Source organism: Microtus pennsylvanicus, chromosome 7, assembly GCF_037038515.1.
Source record: "Microtus pennsylvanicus isolate mMicPen1 chromosome 7, mMicPen1.hap1, whole genome shotgun sequence".
Classification (NCBI taxonomy): Eukaryota; Metazoa; Chordata; class Mammalia; order Rodentia; family Cricetidae; genus Microtus; species Microtus pennsylvanicus.
Window position 1 is genome coordinate 31,536,356 of NC_134585.1, and position 17,728 is coordinate 31,554,083.

The 17,728-nt window shown below is 46.0% G+C and overlaps 1 protein-coding gene across 1 annotated transcript in view; it reads left to right on the forward strand.

Moving 5' to 3' along the window:
• The first annotated feature begins 16,385 nt into the window (after positions 1-16,385).
• Lonrf2 (LON peptidase N-terminal domain and ring finger 2) overlaps positions 16,386-17,728 on the forward strand; it is a 35,892-nt gene continuing 34,549 nt past the window's right edge. Inside the window, exon 1 of the mRNA XM_075980377.1 lies at positions 16,386-17,339. Coding sequence (XP_075836492.1) covers positions 16,673-17,339 — 667 coding nt within the window. The 5' untranslated portion in view covers positions 16,386-16,672. The remainder of the gene's footprint in view (positions 17,340-17,728) is intronic.

The following is a 17,728-nucleotide window of genomic DNA, read 5'->3' on the forward strand; positions in this document are numbered from 1 at the left end:
GGTAAATTGTGTTGTTTCCAGCCATTAACATTCCAGAGCTGAGATAATGAATTAGCTATGTCAATGCTTTTGAAACATATTTTTGTTTCATTTCATCCATTTGTTAATTCATAGTTTGGGGAAAGGCTATGTCTATGTGTAGCTCTCCTCTATCCCCCTTCATACCTTTCTCTCTCCTCTCTCTTTCTCTACCACTGTCTCTTCTTACCTCTTCCCTTTCTGTGTAAGTCTCTCCTCTTCTCCCTCCTCCCACCCCCTCCTCTTCCTCTTTCCTGACAGTACAGCCATATATTTTTGCCATGATGGAATGCCTCATTGTAAGCCCCCAAACCACACTGCCGATCAACTGTAGACTAACGCCCTTTTGAGCTTCAAACACAGCACTTAACTCCTGTAAGGTCACTTCTTCAGGTGTCGCCATAGCAACAGGAGCTGACTCGCGCAGCAGGACAGTGGTTTCTCTGTTCTTTCCCTGCTTTGACAAGTGACTAAGCATTTCTCCCTGCCGTAGCCATAGCAACACTTCCTGCTAGCTGGAGACGCAGTGCTGCAGAGCTATTGACAGTCCCTTACATTTCAGTGTTTAGCAAATGTCGCAAGCTAAAAATGCTCTTAGGACCTTGCTCAAGCCAACCCAGTGGGAAGGAAAAGGTCCCCAAAGCAGGCAAAGAGTCAGAGACAGCCCCTGCTCCCCCTATTAAGGGTCCCTCAGGAACATATGCTATACAACCATAACATATATGCAGAGGAACTAGATCAGAGCCAGATAGGCTCCCTGATTGTCAGTTCAGGCTCTGTGAGTCCCTATGAACCCTGGTTAGTTGATTCTGTGGGCTGTGTTCTTGTGGTGTCCTTGACCCCTTTGGTTCCTACAGTCCTTCCTCCCTCTCTTCCACAGGATTGCCCAACCTCCACCTAACTGTGGGTCTCTGCATCTGCTCCCATCAGTTGCTAGATGAAACCACTCCGAAGACAATTATGCTAGGCTCTTGTCTGTGAGTATAACAGAGTATCATTAGGAAACATTCCATTGACTTTTTTTTTTTTTGCCAGTCAAATTTGGTTCTATCCTAGGTCTTTGAACTATCCAGCTCTGGGTCCTGACCCTCCGGGCACTGTCAGGGATGGGCTTCCTTTCCTGGCATGGATCTCAAGTTGGACCAGTCATTGGTTGGTCACTCCCACACATTCTGTGCTACCACCACCCCAGCTCGCTCTGCAGGCAGGACAAATTGTAGGTAGAAAGTTTTGTGGCTGGGTTAGTGCTCCAGTCCTTCCACTGGAAGCATTAACTGGTTACAGAAGAAGGCCGGTTCAGGCTCCATATCCTCCATGAATCTTTGCAAGGGTCACCCTCATGGATTCAAGGGAGATTCCATTGCATTAGGTTTCTGCCTCATACCCCTCAAATGCTCCCCAATTCTAGTCGTCTCTCCTAGTATTCTTCTTGCTCTTTTCTGAAGGGAAACAGGGGGAGTGGAACAGGGGAGAGGAGAGGGGGGGCCTGGGAGAAGAAGGGGGGAACTGCAGTCAGGATGTAATGTATGAGAGAAGAAAAATACATACTACATAAATACATACATAAATTTTAAAAAGAAGAAGAAATAAACCATCCCCTATCACCAAAAGACCTTGGGTGCCTTAGTAAATCATTAGGCTATAGATTCAATGGTTTTCTTCTCCACTTTATGGATGATAAGTGGGTGCTATTGGGTTTTCAAAAGCAGCTCCCCTGTCAGAAAGATGCAATAAATAAAGGACAGTTTTACTCCTAGCAGTACCACCATTAAGCACGAACTTCTTCAAGGCTCAACACATGAGCCATGGAGCACTAAGAGCTTCTATATTCTGGGGATAGAACATGCACTCTGAAATCAACTACTTCCTGTTTTCTTTTGAGCTGGGTTCGATGGCACACACCAGCAAGCCCAGCATTTGGAAGGCAGAGGCAGGAGAATCAAGAGTTCGAGCTTAGGAGCACCGAATGCTCCACAGCACAGGGAGAAGAAGGAGAAGGGCAGTTTTTTTTAAATCAAGTCGGATGAGCCTAGCTGGCAACTGTGTTAGCCAACAAGCGGTAATAATATTACCTGGGTTATTATTTAAATCCTAGCATAGGACTTATTTTACTAATCCACAGATGAGAGCTCCCAATTTGAGTGGTGAGATGTGTGATGTACGGCCAGGAGCATCAGAGGGTCGGGTACAGTGACCGTGGCTGGAACAAGACGATGTGAAAATTGGATAATGAGAGAAGGCAGAGCACACACCCTTCCATCTCCCTCCATCTGCTGTCATTATTTCAATTTTTCTCCCTTCTTGCCTTCCAATTCAGTAATACCTCCCATTATCCCATCAACATAACAAATAAGAACAGCAGCTACTCTTGGGTAAAAGGGACACAGTGAACCTCACAATGATGAAAGAGCCCCGCAGACAATGGCCCAGAAAGATAATTCCCTAGCAATCACAGAAAATTATCTTTACCGAGCAGCCCAGTGGCAAAGCCGAGAGAGGAAGGCTTATTATCAGACAGACGCAGATTCTGAGTAATCATTGGAAACGGATGGAAGGAGGCCAGGGGGGGTGATGACAGTTCCCCACGCACACTCAGAAGTGTGGCAGAGGATGAGCACTCTTTGGGGGATGCTCCAGGTTCAAGGGCATCAGAAAGAAGGAGCAGCAGGGGGATATTGCAACATGCAACGTGATAGATTGGAAAACTAGGTTCAGAGTAGCCTGGTGGGACTGGCTTCTAGCCCAGCTTGTGCCAAGTAGACATACTTGGTGATACACAGGGTGCCCATGATCTACAGATCACAACTCATGGACCCTGAGCAGGAACAAGGAGTGTCACTCCAAGATGAGCCACTCCACCCCTGGCTTGGGAGGAAGTCCCTCTTTCCCTCTTTGGAGAAAAGGGCATCATGGATGGAGAAGGACAGCCAATGACATGGGAGGAGAGGATCCCAAACCTAGTGATAAATCAAGAAGCAGCATGCTCTGTGGGAAACAGCACAATGAGATAGAAGTGCCATGCCCCTGGACAGGAAGAGCCCTGGCAGAAGGAGCAGAAAATCAGAAGTGTGTGCAGCAGCCTGCTACTGAACCTTACCAGCGTGTGAAAGTGAGAAAGGCCACACAGGGCACCCTGTCTCATCACAGCGTAGGGTATGTGGGTTCACTGTCAGTTCCTGGAGTTATTCTCCAGAAACCTAGGAAAACAAACCTTAAACTATCAAATAGGCCTGAAAATATTGGCTAAGAGTAAGCTTTTGAAAGACTTTTATTTTTTTACTCTTGCTACAGTTATTGGCCTGTACAAATTTTCTACATTGCTTTAAACCAATTTGGGGACAATTTTATAAACCTATGAGTTATCTACATTTTCAAATGCAAGTAATTAAAATTATATTGTAATAAAAAAAATCTTGTCAATGATTACCAAGTCCCAAAAGCTAAGAGAGAAGCAAGGACCACTCACTGACTCTGTTACATCTGGTGTTCAGACTTCGGCCTCCAGAAAGGGAGATTTCTGACTTTATGTCTCCTAGTTTGTGATACTTTTTTGCAGTGCCTTGAGAGACAGACTTAGAAGTTAAAAAAAGAAAGAAGAGAAAGGGTCCTATTGTATTCATATTTTATTCTTCATTTATAGTTCTCCTCAAATGCGTCTCTGCATTTGATTGACCTGGCATCATTTTCTCCCTTACACTCGACACGCCTCTTACTTCATTTCTGGGCCGTTTTGTTAGAAACTGGCTGTTTTATGTAGTAGTAACTCTGTTATCCATAGGATCCCAATTCCTAACCCTATTACTATTGGTCTGTTATTAGATTAGTGGCTGTGTTATTTTTGTGAGTATCCTGCACGCTGCAGAGGACTCAATGATACCTCCCACTTACACTATCTTTTACAACTACTTTTTAAAAAAGCTAAGAAAAGAAAGGAGGCAAACCATGTGTTTATACAATATTTTATAGTGACATGATTTCCTTTCCTGGTGGCCCCCTGCTTCTTTACAGTGTGGGAAAAGTCTGACAGCAGTAAATACCTTAAGCATTGTTTATCTATAAATGCCTTTGTCTTTCCTGCATTCTTGGGTCTTAGCTTTGTTGGATACAGGACTTTGGGCTGGCAGCTGATCTTGGTTTCCTTTGAGCCCTTTAAATCCCTTATCCTACCATCTTTGGCTTCCACGGTTTGCTGAGGAGTCAGCTGTCAATCTTATTGTGATTTCCCACTAAGAGACAAGTTCTTTCTCTCCAGCTGCTCTCGGGACTTCCTTCCCGTCTTCGTTTCTTTTCAGCAGTTTTCCTATGATGTGTGTATTCTCAGGTATCCTTGCGTTTATCCCACTTATAGTCGAGAGAGCTGCCTGGATTCGTACATGGAAGATTTTCATCAAATTTGGACAGTTTGCTTTCTTTACCTCTTCACATGCACGTTCTGCTCTGCTTGTTCTCTGCCCTCTGCATCTGTGATTGAATGTATGTTGGCACAATTAATGGCGGCCTGTGTTTCTCTGAGGCCTCTTTCCTTTTTTCCTTCATTTTTTCCCCTCCATCTTCAGATGTTCTTTTCTATCAGTTCAAATCTACTGTTAAGACTCTCTTGGAAATTCTCATTTGTTTTGCTTTCCGCAGTTATGATTTCTACATAGGAGGGTGTGTGTTTCCATCTTCTTACTGAATACTATCCTTCATGCTTACTGAGACTTACGGTCCTTCACAGCCACAGGACAGTGCTTGCCATCTCTTTTACAACAGACGAAGGGATTCTAGCCCTTCTCCCCCATTCCCTCTGCTAGGGAGGTCTCTAGGCTTCGCTGGGTTAATTGAAAGAAAGGACTGTACGTCAAGCAAAAGTCCACAAAGCATATAAAAACAGTGTGGTGCCTTTCAGAATTGGCTGGATGAGGCCATCTTCACTTTTGCTTTGCACCTTTTTGTCTAACACAAAGGTTGAGCTGGGTTCCCACACTTGGTCACATGCACCAGGGCACTGCTCAGAGGCCCCAGGAGGGCTTCTGTCTGGGTGAGAAAGGAGTATGGCAAGAGAGGAGCAATTCGGTCTTTCAGCCTTCTCCTACCCAAGAGCTCATGCATCATCCATGCTCAGGTGAAGCTACGTCCTGCCAGAGCCTGTACCTCACCTGAGGTTGAGAAACGAGGAATAACTAATACTCCATGTCCGGACTCAGGGGCCAGCCAAGGAGGGGGTTAAGCAAGTATCCTAGTGAATTCCCAGAAGACTCCTTGAGATAAATGTTATGAACTTTGTTTTTATCAAAGGTTATTCACAAGTTTAAAGCTTTGAAGTTGTTGTGTGTTATGGTAGAACTACAATTAGATTTAGGTCTTCTAATTCTCTGTGTCAGGCTGTCTCTGGATGGCATCTTCTGGTTTCCGTCCTTCATAGCATACCCTTCACCATGAAGTCTGTAAGGACCATTTCCTTCATTTACTCTGGCCTCAGATTGTGTCTGTTTCGTTTTCCACTTTGGCTTTTGATATAAGTCCTTAGGGTTCCTTCTGACTTGTCCACTTTGGCCAGGTTTCAATGTTTAGATGAAGGTTGGCACTGAAATTATAATTTTTAGAACATAGGAACTGTACCACCAAGCAGCGTATCTTTAGCCTTTTACTAATAAGACTTGGTAGACTGTGGAGATGGAGTAGCACCCCATGAAAATGCCATCTGCCTATGGTTCAGGTTCAAACACATATTCCCTCGAAGGCAGGACCATGTGGTAGATCCCCTCTGAGCACCAAGATGTAAGGAATTCTCCTTCCTGTTCCTGCTGGACTCTATAGCACAGGTTCTACCCAATGACCTCGGGTCACGAAGAAGGAGCTGACTTAAAGATAGCCAGTATGATTAAGACAAGGACACAGTTCTGGGCTAGAGAGATGGGTCTGTGGTTAAGAGTCTGCATTCCTCTTTTGGAGACCTGAGTTTGGATCCCAACATTCACATTGGGTGCTCACAACTGCCTGTAATTCTTATTCCAGAGGACCCAACATCCCCTTAAAGCCTCCACAGGCCTCTATGCTCATATGTACGTATGCATGTATATGTGTGTAACTAAAATAAAATAAAAATAAGTAAAAAAAGAACAGTTTTGATTTCCCAGGTGCCAGTTGCTGTGACTGTGATGGTCCCTCCAGAACTCATGCTGGTCTTTGTTTCACTTGTAACAGTATTAAAATCTGGGGCCTTCCAAGGCGATTAGGCTATTAGAGTTTCACCCCCAGTGACAGATCAAGAACCATGTCATGGCGGTGAGTGTCCTTACTCTCTTGGGCTCTGTCACATAAATGCATGCTTGTCCTTCTGCCAGCACTGTGCTCTTGGACCTCTCAGCCCCCAGAGCTGTAAGCTAGATAAACTTCTGTTGTTGTTTTTTTTTATAAATTACCCAACTTTAGGTATTTAATTATAGCTGCAGAAAATGTACTAAGACATAAATTGACCTTGGCAGGTACAAAGGAGCCTGGAAAGAGACTCCTAATTGGGCTGATAATTAGGCAGAAGTTAATTACAATGGATTTCTAAGTGTCACAGTGCAGGACAAGAAAGCCAGCTGGCTTGGCAAGAAGTCAAAGGGATGGCTCTTCTCAAGGAGCAAAGAGGGGAAGATGGAACCCAGACAGCCTAGGCTGCTCCAGGAGGAGCTGGAGCTGCTCTCGAGTCTACACACGACACCTCCCAGTCCTGTGGAAGCTCATAGTTAACCTACTACTTAAGACCTCCAATATAGCCCAGAACTGACGTTTAGTATAGTAAGTTGAAGTGGGCCCTTGAGACGTCCATCTTGACAAACTCACTTCCAGGTGCTGACCCACAACTCTACCATATACATAATATATATATATATATATATATATATATATATATATATATATATGGAGGCGTCACCCTGCTGTGCTCATGAGGTACAATCTAACTTGCTGCCTACCCTCCACCCCTTAATCTGATGATACCCAAACAAGGTATCATCTTGGCTACCCTAAAAATGACACCCCTTCTATCAGGCCCTTTATACTTTACAGATCATACTGCATCTACAGTTTCTTTAGATCCTGATAACAATCCTGGATATTGAGTAGAGTATTGTCATTGCTCCTCCATCAATTTCTCTAGTCACACAGCATCAGGCACACTCATGACTGGGCCCATGCTTCTGGTGCTATCTAAGGGTACAGGAAAATGGATTTGATTTTGATGCCAGTTAAAGAAGGGACAGGAAAGAAGTGTTACTGGAAATTCTGGGGAGTCTCAACGGAGCCACCATACCATACCTAGGAAGTCAGGCTCCACTCTTGGGGTACTCAGTTTTGATAACAAAAGAATTTAAAAATGGACACAAACAGAAGCTTGAGGACAAAGAACAGACTCATAACAAGTCCAGGGCATGATTTATTAGAGTCTACAAGGAAATCCTTAGGGCAGGCAAGCTGTGACTCTCAGAGTTGCCTGGGAGGAAAGAAGAGAAGAAAGAAGGAAGGCATTGATGTTTGAGAGGGGGCGGCAGGGGAGGTCATATAACCAGGTGTCCACGTGGCAGGGAGGGGGGCTTGAAAAAGAGTGAGGAAGGGCAAGTTAAGAAACGTAAAAGAATTCTTGGGCTCTGGTCAGCATCAGAGAAAGGAGGAAGAGAAGAAAGGAGAAATTTAGACCTCAGAAAGGCAGGAAGCCCAGGTTGCTCTTAGGGTCTACACAATGGCCTTTCCCAAGAGTAAGGGTTGGGGGTAGGGCGTGGGGTGTGGGGCTTGAGGTGTGCATGGGGCGTGGGAAGGACTCTTGGGAGAAAAAGAACATTATAAGATGAGCTGACCCTCTGAAAAGTGTCTCAATCAGGTCCCTGACTTACCCCACTGATTAACCCTTAAAGGACAAGACAAGCAAGTGATTCTCCAACTTGTGGGCCGTGACCCCTTTGAGGGTCACTTATCAGATATCCTGCATATTGGATACTTACGTTATGATTCATAACAATAGCAAAATTTCAGTTATGATGTAGCAATGAAATAATTTTATGTTTGGGGCTCACCTCAACATGAGGAACTGCATTTAAGGGGCGCAGCATTAGGAAGGTTGAGAATACCGCTCTAGAGGTAGATTTTATTCTTTACATTTCTCTGTTTTAGTCCAGTAGGCATCAAAGAAGGATTTTTCAGCCCTCCTCTTGACAGCTTGATCTTTTTCCAGATGCTAATTTTAAATCTCTAACCAGGGCTTCCCAGACCTAACCCTCCAGTCTATCCTCTTCCTCACTTTGTCAGTCAAATAAATGCTCACCGCTCCACCCCAAACAGCCCTGCCATACTAGAGGAAAAAACAAATTTCTTTATTTTTATTTTTATTGAGCTATATATTTTTTTCTCTCCTCCCCTTCTTTCTTCTCCCCTCCTACTCTCTCCCATGATCCCCATGCTCCCAATTTACTCAGGAGATCTTGTCTTTTTCTACTTCCCATGTAGATTAGATCCATATATGTCTCTCTTAGGGTCTTCTTTGTTGTCTAGGTTCTCTGAGATTGTGAATTGTAGGCTGGTTTTTTTTCTTTATTTCTAAAAGCCACTTATGAGTGAGTACATGTGATATTTGTCTTTCTGGGTCTGGGTTACCTCACTTAATATGATGTTTTTTAGATCCATCCATTTGCCCGCAAATTTCAAGATACCATTTTTTTCATGCTGTGTAGTACTCCATTGTGTAAATGTACCACATTTTCCTTATCTATTCCTCGGTCAAGGGACATTTAGGTTGTTTCCATTTTCTGGCTATGACAAACAATGCTGCTATGAACATAGTTAAGCACATATCCTTGTGGTATGATGGAACAACCTTTGAATATATACCCAAGAGTGGTATTGCTGGGTCTTGAGGAAGCTTGTTTCCTAATTTTCTGAGAAATCACCATACTGAAATTCAAAGTGGCTGTACCAGTTTGCACTCCTACCAGCGATGGAGGAGTGTTCCCTTTGCCCCACATCCTCTCCAGCATAAGTTGTCATCAGTGTTTTTGATCTTAAAACCCAGATTTCCTATAGCAGCTACAGAACTGGATATTATCTGGACCTCCCCAGCTCTCTTTCCTTCCCCTGGCCATATGAATTTAATAATTAATACATTGGCAAAACATTGTGTTAACACATCTTTTATATTTTTAATTCTTTTTTTAAAAATTTTTCATTCTGTGTGTCTGTGTGTGGATATTTGTAGGTAAGTGCAAATACCTGTGGGGGCCAGAAGAGGATGACCAGTGCTCTAGAGACAAAGTTACAAATGACTACAAGCCAGCCAGTGTGCGTGCTAGGAACCAACCTCAGGTCCTCTGCCAGAGTAACAAGTTCTCTTCAACACCAAGCCATCTGTCCAAATACCCTATTTTAGGGTTTCCATCAAGAGTTCATTGTTACCTTTCTTTGTGAAAATTATGAAACATAACTTTATAAAATAAAGGCCATGCCAACTAATGCCAACCTTCTCGACAATATATGCATCCCTAGAAGTAAATTCTGTGTTATTGTTTTCTGGTTCCCACAAAAGTGCTCATCCCAACTGGCATGATCCTATCACACTCATAGGAAATCCGAGGGCTCAGGGAAAGCTGGCGGTTCTGTCTGCCATCAGGTGTAGCAGCGAAACAGGAGACCACGGACAGCAGCTGGAAGCCCAATGCGGCGACTCAGAAGACAGCAACTGTGCACGTCCGCTCTTTTATTTTTGACAGTTTATAAAGCGTGGGTTTAACTAAAGCTTTCTAGAATTAGGAGTGGGAAGAATTTTAAAGATGCTCCTCTCCAGTCCACTAACTATGGGCTCCAGGAGGAGGCCCAACTTTACACATTGCCGGCAGCTAGCAAATCATTCCTAGATCGGCGCAGCCGTATCTGATGGCAGTGGGCAAAGTCATAAAGCCAGCGCAGCTGCTTGGCAAAGATCCAGCAAAGCTGGATGACCAAGCCACATAATGGCCGCTGTGCCCCTTTTGATTTTGATCTCCATTGGGGGGAGGAGGCTTTTAATATTCGTACAACCTGGTGATATTGGATTATTAGGTGTACTAGGTGGTTTTCTGTGTCAGCGTGACATAAGCTAGAGTCATCAGAGAAAGGAGCCTCGGCTGAGGAAATGACACTGAGTTCCAGCTGTAAAGCATTTTCTCATTTAGTAATCAACCTTCTCGCCTACTCCTTGCTTCCTCTCTGGAACCTGTCAACCACAGCCGTGGCTAGCCCCCCGCAATATGTATCTTTTACCTCTGCTTTAACGTTTTCATGTTGATCCGACTCATTTTTATGTCTTTTACACGTCCGCACCTGGCTCTGGTACTGGTTAAACACCAAAATAACTTGCCAAAATTTGTAGCAGCTGCTGTAATTAATGTGTGTTTGAAATATAATCCAACGAAGTGTTTCTTAGCATCTCCAGTTTTATTGCCAGCAGGATGGGAAATATCATACCTAATTAAATGCACTAGCTTGACGTTTCCGTCATCCTGGCCTGCCGGAGCTACAGTCAGCCAGCTACCCTGTGAAAACCACTCTCATAGATTCAGGCGTCATCTAAAGTTAAAGACTGGTTTTCAAGATGATCTTAAGATTATATTAGAAGTCCCAAGTAAATTATAAAAAGGAAGCACTCATAGGAATGTTTTCATAAGAGGAACATGCCATGCCAAAGCTGATGAGGGAGCGAGAACATTCCGATTGGATCACCATACCATTCTTACTATGACTTCAGTAACTGCAGAGGACCAAGTCATGGGCATGGGATTGATGGTTGAAATCCAAGACCCCAGGAGCCTGCCTGTTTGGATGCAGTTCTCAGCACCAGCCTTTAACAGGTCTCTCAAGGGAGGTGCCTTGATTTCCTCAGTTTTACTTTTATCGTAAAATATGTATTAGATTTTTTGGTACTGGAACAAAATACCGGAGAGAAACAGTGTAGAGAAGGAAAGATTAATTTTGGCTCCTAGCTTTAGAGCAGTGGTTCTTAACCTGTGGGTCGCAACTCATGGGAAGGGACCAAATGACCCATTCACAGGGGTCACCTAAGACCATCAGAAAACAGATATTTACATTATAATTAATAACAGTAGCAAGATTCAGTTATGAAGTAACAACAAAGGTACTTTTATTGTTGGGGTCACCACAATATGAGAAACTGTATTAAACGGTCATAGTATTAGGAAGGTTGAGAACCGCTCTTACCTCAAGGAAGCCAGGAAGAAGGAAAACAGAAGGGGTCAAAGGTAGACGTACACTTCCAAGTCACTTTCCCAGTGCCCACTGTTAGTGATTTGGCTTGTAATAAAAAGACACCCTGACAGAGCAACTTAAAGAAAGGGTTTTCTGACTCACAGTTTCAGTGTATAGTGGTGGGCAATTCTTGTGGTGGTTTGAATAAGAATGGACCCCTTAGGCCGCATATTTGAATGGCTAGTCACCAGGGGGAGGTACTATTTGAAAGGACTAGAAAGATTAGGAGGTGTGGTCTTATTGGAGGAAGTGTCTTTAGGGGTAGACTTCGAGATTTCAGAAGTTCATGCCAGGCCCTCGCCCCTCTCTTGTGTGTGTGTGTGTGTGTGTGTGTGTGTGTGTGTGTGTGTGTATCTCCCTGCTGCCTGTGGATCAGGATGTAGAACTCTTAGCTCCTTCTCCAGCACCATGTCTGCCTGCATGCTGCCGTGCTCCCTGCCATGATAACAACAGGCTAAACCTCTGAAATGACAAGCAAGTCCCTAATTAAATGACTTTTGTTTTATTTTATAGAAGAGTCCCTTGGTCATGGTATCTCCTCACAGCGATAGATCAGTGACTAGCACAGAAGTTGGTATCAGGAGTGGGGTATTGCTGTGACAGATCCGACCATGTTAATTTTCTGTCAGCTTGACACAAGCTGGAGTCATCAGAGAGGAGGGAACCTCAGTTGAGAAAATGCACCTCATAAGATGAGGCTGTCTTAGGGCATTTTCTTAGTAAGTGATTGAACAGGGAAGGTTCAGCTCGTTGTGGACGGGGTCACCCCTGAGACAGTGGTACTGGGGTCTATAAAAAAGCAGGCTGAGAAAGCCATGGGGAGCAAGACAGTAAGCAGCACCCGGCCATGGCCTCTGCCTCGGCTCCAGTCTCCTGTTAGTTTCCTGGCCATCTTGAACTCCTGCCCTGACTGTTTCTGATGATAAACCATTACAAGGAACTGTGAGTGACACAGACCCTTTCCTCCCCATGCTGCTTTTGGCCACGGCATCTCACAGGACAATAGTCAACCCTAAGACGGTCGTGGTGGCGGGAGTTTCAGGCAGCTGATCTCACTGTGTCATAGTCAGGAAGCAGACGGAGATGAATGCTGGTGCCTAGTGAGTGTCTCCTTTTTATTCAGCCCAGGACCCCATCCCATGCAGTGGTGACACCCACAATGATTATGTTTTTCTCTGTATCTCTTAACCTAATTTGGAAACTCCTCCACAGACGTGCCCAGAGGCATGTTCTCATGGTGAGTCTAAATCTCCCCCTGTGGACAAGGTAACCACCACCCCTACTCTCTCCAAGTAGGCCTTTTACTTTCCACCACTTCTCAATAATAACCCTCAGATTCTGAATCCTTCCGAGCTCCAGAACCCAGCCATGTCCTCAAAGCCCATCAACTGGCCGCTAAGCCTTTAGCATGTGAGCCTTTGGGGACCATTTCAGATTCAAACTATCGCCTAAGAGAAGTATTGGGGACAATGAGGAGGGCACGAGGGCTCCTTTGTTCCTCTTTCCAAGGGAAAGGAAGTGTGTCAACACTGGAGGAGGTTTGTGAGCCCAGAATTGTGTAAATGGAGCTTTGCCGATCTGACACAGGTGTTGCGGTGTCCCACTGTGACGTCTGAATATTCATGTCTGAAGTCTTAGCTAACTGGTTCAGCCTGGCCCTGGGTGCTCAGCTGTATATAGACCTGGGACGGAGACAGCTGGCAGGCCCACATCACCAGTCCAAGTTGGCGCATGGGCTCTTTGGTCTGGCTCCCCAAACCGTTATTTCCTCTTGGAAACCTTCAGAAGTAAGAGAGCCAGGTGGCTTGGCACTGCTGGAAGCAGTGCTGTCTCCCCAGGTCTGAGCATGGTGGAACTGAGGCTCGGGTGATGGACTTACGTTGATAAATTCAGGAGATAATGCAATCTCCTGCTCAAGTCGCAATCACTGGACATAACACATCTGGGTAACAAATTCATTTCCTTGACACCAGCTAAGCTTTGAAGTCCAAGGCACACACATTGCATGGGGGGGGGGGTTTGTACTATTTTTCCAAAGTGTTATTTTATAGGCTGACAAAGTAGCTGATTTCATGTTCTCAGTGAAATGACAACCACAGACTTATGAATTAACTAGACATCTGATGATTCAAGTGACTCTAGTTAATTAATGGGAGCAGGGCAATGTTTTTAAAGGACAGCCTCACCCTTTGGGGATATGCACCGAGTCACAACAGACAACTGACAAGCAGTCTGCCTGTGGAAAAGTTCAGAGAGGCAGAGAAGTGGGAGGGGCCGTGAGTTGCTGAAACTGCAAGATGGACCAAGGAGACTTCATCATTTAGTCCTCTCTACTCTAGTATTGTGGGAGGGTTCCTTCAGGCTTTAAGGGAGGCAGGGAAGATGATCAAGGGGAGGTAAGAATAAAACTTGGAGCTGGGCAGTGGTGGCGCAAGCCTTTAATCCCAGCACTCAGGAAGCAGAGGCAGGTGGATCTCTGTGAGTTCGAGGCCAGCCTGGTCTACAAGAGCTAGTTCCAAAGCTACAGAAAAACCCTGTCTCAAAAAACAAACAACAGCAGCAACAACAAAAAAGAATGAAACTCGGATCAGCTAGATGTTTGTAGCAGTGCTAAGCCAGGACTTCTAGAGTCTGGCCCGGATCACTTACTTTAGCCATATTTAAGCACAGCACAATTTGGGGAAAGAGTTTTCTGATAACAATTCAGTCCCAAGTGCACAACAAATTTAAGACACATTTACACTGAAATTCTTCACAGAGTACATCTGGCTTCCCTTACTAAGATGGGTACTGTTGACTCAGAAATAGTGCCCAAGATTTGGAGTCCAGGGAGATTGACTGAGGCAAACATCATGCCTGTGGGTGTCAGGATTGGCCTGCCCCTGGGATAACATGAAAGTCTCTTAGGCTGTTGTAAAGTACAAGTGAAAACACTCATTTGAATGAGTTTTATGGCCTAGGAGTGTAGTATTATGAATGGTGGGCTGCGTTCCCGCCACCTGGCTAGCTTTACCTGAAATAATTACATGGAAACTGTATTCTTTTAAACACTGCCTGGCCCATTAGTTCCAGCCTCTTTTTGGCTAGCTCTTACATATTGATCTAACCCATTACTAATAATCTGTGTAGCCCACGAGGTGGCTTACTAGGGAAGATCTTAACCTGTGTCTGTGTTGGGTGGGAGAATCATGGCGATTCACTGGTTCGCCTTCTTTCTCCCAGCATTCTGTTCTGTTTACTCCGCCTACCTAATTTTCTGTCCTATTAAAGGGCCAAGGCAGTCTCTTTATTTAACCAATGAAATTAACACAAAACAGAAGACTCTCCCCCATCATAGGAGCAATGCTTAAGATTTAGCGGGAAAGGGTCTGGGATAAGTAAACATATATTCTGGGAGCTACAGGTGGAGCCTGGCTCATCAGGAGGAGGAGGATTGCCAGGTTGTAAACTACTTCCTTTACCAGCATTCCAAGAGGAAGACAGGCTAAACATCTCCTTCCTTTGGATGACGCCCGTGTGTGTGTGTGTGTGTGTGTGTGTGTGTGTGTGTGTGTGTGTGTGTTAGAGCCAATTACTTTGGGATTCCAATGTAGACTGGAGACAGAAGCCTTCCAGAACTTCAGTACCAGACTGGAACTGCAGAGACATCCAGCCTCATGGACCGAACAGCTACAGAACTTCGAGCCTTTCCATCATGAGATAACCATTATTGAGCTACCAGATTATGTGCCATAAGCCAGTCTAATAAATCCCCTTTGAACATAGTCATTCTATCAGTTCACCCTAGTGTAGTAGATTAATGGACTCTCACTTGATCATCTCATACAGCCAACTTCATGGTTCTTCTCCCATTCCAAGACAAAGATTTCAAATCTCCAACCAGGGGTCTCTTCTGGTAGGAATCAGTCTGCTTCCCTTTCTTCCTCTGGATTTTCTAATCTCCTGCTATAGCCCAAACCAGACAATTCTGAGGGAGAAGACCCCTATCCTACCCACAGACACGAAAGCTTTTTGACTTTGCCAGACAAACACAGATTCTAGAGTTCAGATCTCCTCCTCCCTAGGGAGTCTGTTTCTTTGTGGGCTCTGCAGTGTGCCTGGGCTTTTGCTTTCAACAAAACCTGGCTAGGCCTGAAGTCTTGCTTTTCCTGCGTTGTTTTTTTTTTTTTGTTTGTTTGTTTGTTTTGGTTTGGTTTGGTTTTTTGGATTTTCGAGACAGGGTTTCTTTGTAGCTTTTTTGGTTCCTGTCCTGGAACTAGCTCTTGTAGACCAGGCTGGCCTCGAACTCACAGAGATCCGCCTGCCTCTGCCTCCCAAGTGCTGGGATTAAAGGCGTGCGCCACCACCGCCTGGCTCCTGCGGGTTTTTTTTATTCTTTATATTAGCAGAGAAAAAGATTCAGCTTTTGCCAACCTCACTGACCTCATCATGACAGCATCACTTCCAGTTTTTTTTATATATATATAAATTTTTAATTTTATCTTTTTCTTGTAATTCGTTAGCATACTCGCATGTGGGAAATGTCCCGGTACTTTGGTTTTTCATTTAGTGAGAGCAAACTGTCTGCAGTCTCGAGGGTATTTAACTACAAAGGGGCTTCTCAAGCATCAGGAGGCAGAGCTGTGGTTTCCTTGGTTACCTCATCTGACTGCTCACTTACCTGTTATCAAGACCAGCACGACCATCAAGATATCGCCCCTAAAAATTTCCTCATGTGACTTTGCATACACGTCCTTTCTCCCAGCCCCACATGACCTTCAGTCCGCTTCCTATTACTGTAGCTTCATTTGTACTTTCAAGACATTTAACGTAAATTGGATTATTTGTGTGTGTGTGTGTGAGAGAGAGAGAGAGAGAGAGAGAGAGAGAGAGAGAGAGAGAGAGAGAGAGAGAGAGAGAGAGAGAGAGAGAGAGATCTTTATTGTCTGGATTCTTGTGTTATTGGAGAGCGCAGGGGCAGGATCTCTTTTGCAGGGTTTTATTCTCTTGGGGATGATTGAAGGGTTTGGAAACTTCAGGAGCCCAGGGTTGTCTAGGCAACGGAACCTTGGGAAACAGGCAGGTTCGGAGATGCAGGAGGACACTAGGACATTCGCATGAGCACGCGCAGTGACTTGGCGGCGGCGGCGAGATGCGCGTGCACAGGCGCGGGCCGCCAGCCGGGGAGCAGTAAAACCTTCAGTCGAGAAGCTGTGAGGGGGTCGCCAAGCTCCCACGGTCACTTGGCTGACGTGAGCCACTGGGGCGCGCACGGCGCCTCGCACGAGCTGGGGCTGAGCCGCGTGCGCTGCGCCTCCTGCGGTCCCTGCGTGGTCACCGCGGCTCGGAGCACCCGGTCCGCTGACGCGCTTGTCTGACAGCAAAGGCGAAGGCCGTGCTCTCGTCCCCTCTTCGCACGATGAGCCCCGAGCCGGCACCCCAGCCTCCGGAGCCCCAGGGCGTGCGCTGCAGCCTCGAGGAGCAGGAGCTCTCGGCTGAGAGCCTGATGGAGGAAGCCGAGGCCGCCCTCATCAAAGAGTACCAGGCGGCGGCCGAGCTCCTCCGCTCGATGCTGGCCCGCATGGCGCAGCCGGACCGTGCCCTGTGCGTGCACCTTGGGGAAACGCTGTCTCGCGCCGGCCTCTTCCCCGAAGCCATCGGCGCCTTCCGCGGGGCCGCCCTGCTCGGCCCCCTGAAGCCCTCGGAGCTGGATGAGCTGGCGAGAGGCCTGGCGCGCTCCCTAGGCCTGCACAAGAAGTGGCTGCCGGAGGTGGCAAGGTCCGGCTGCGCGGCTGGCTCCTCGGGGCCGGTGGCACCCCGCGACCTGCTGGGCTGTCCGCGCTGCGGGCGGCTGCTCTACAAGCCCGTGACGCTGGCCAGCGGGCTCACGGTATGCAAGCGCTGCGTGAAGATGGTTCCCGGGCGGCCACAGGCCCGGCGCGTGAACGTGATGCTGAGCGGGCTGCTGGAGAGATGCTTCCCTGCGTATTGTCGGCTGCGCAGGATGGCGTGCCAGGCGCGGGGGCTTCAACGCCAGCAGCAGCCCGAGGCCGCGCTGCTCAGGTGCCAGCAGGCCCTGGACATTGGTGAGTCAACCTTGAGGGTGACCACGGGCTGGGCGGTGGCCGGTGGCGTTTTAATTTCAAAGGTAGTGAGGTGCACAAGGCTAACCAGCCTCACCCTGCAGGATGAGGTCACATGTCAGGTGCATCGTTCTTGTGACTTTTCCAAGACTGGTGTATGATGTAAAGCAATGTTAGTCAAAGAGCTGTAGTGTTAGTCATAGAACTTTTAAAATTTCTGGTAGGTATGTTAAATAGGATGACGAAAAGCAAGTGATACCTATTTTAACAGTGCTTTCCACTCTATATCCAAAATATCCTTTACATATCTTCAGTATTTAAAAAATCAATATTTACTTTATCTTTTGTCCATGTGGGTTTGAATTTACTGCACTCTCCAATTCAGACATGAT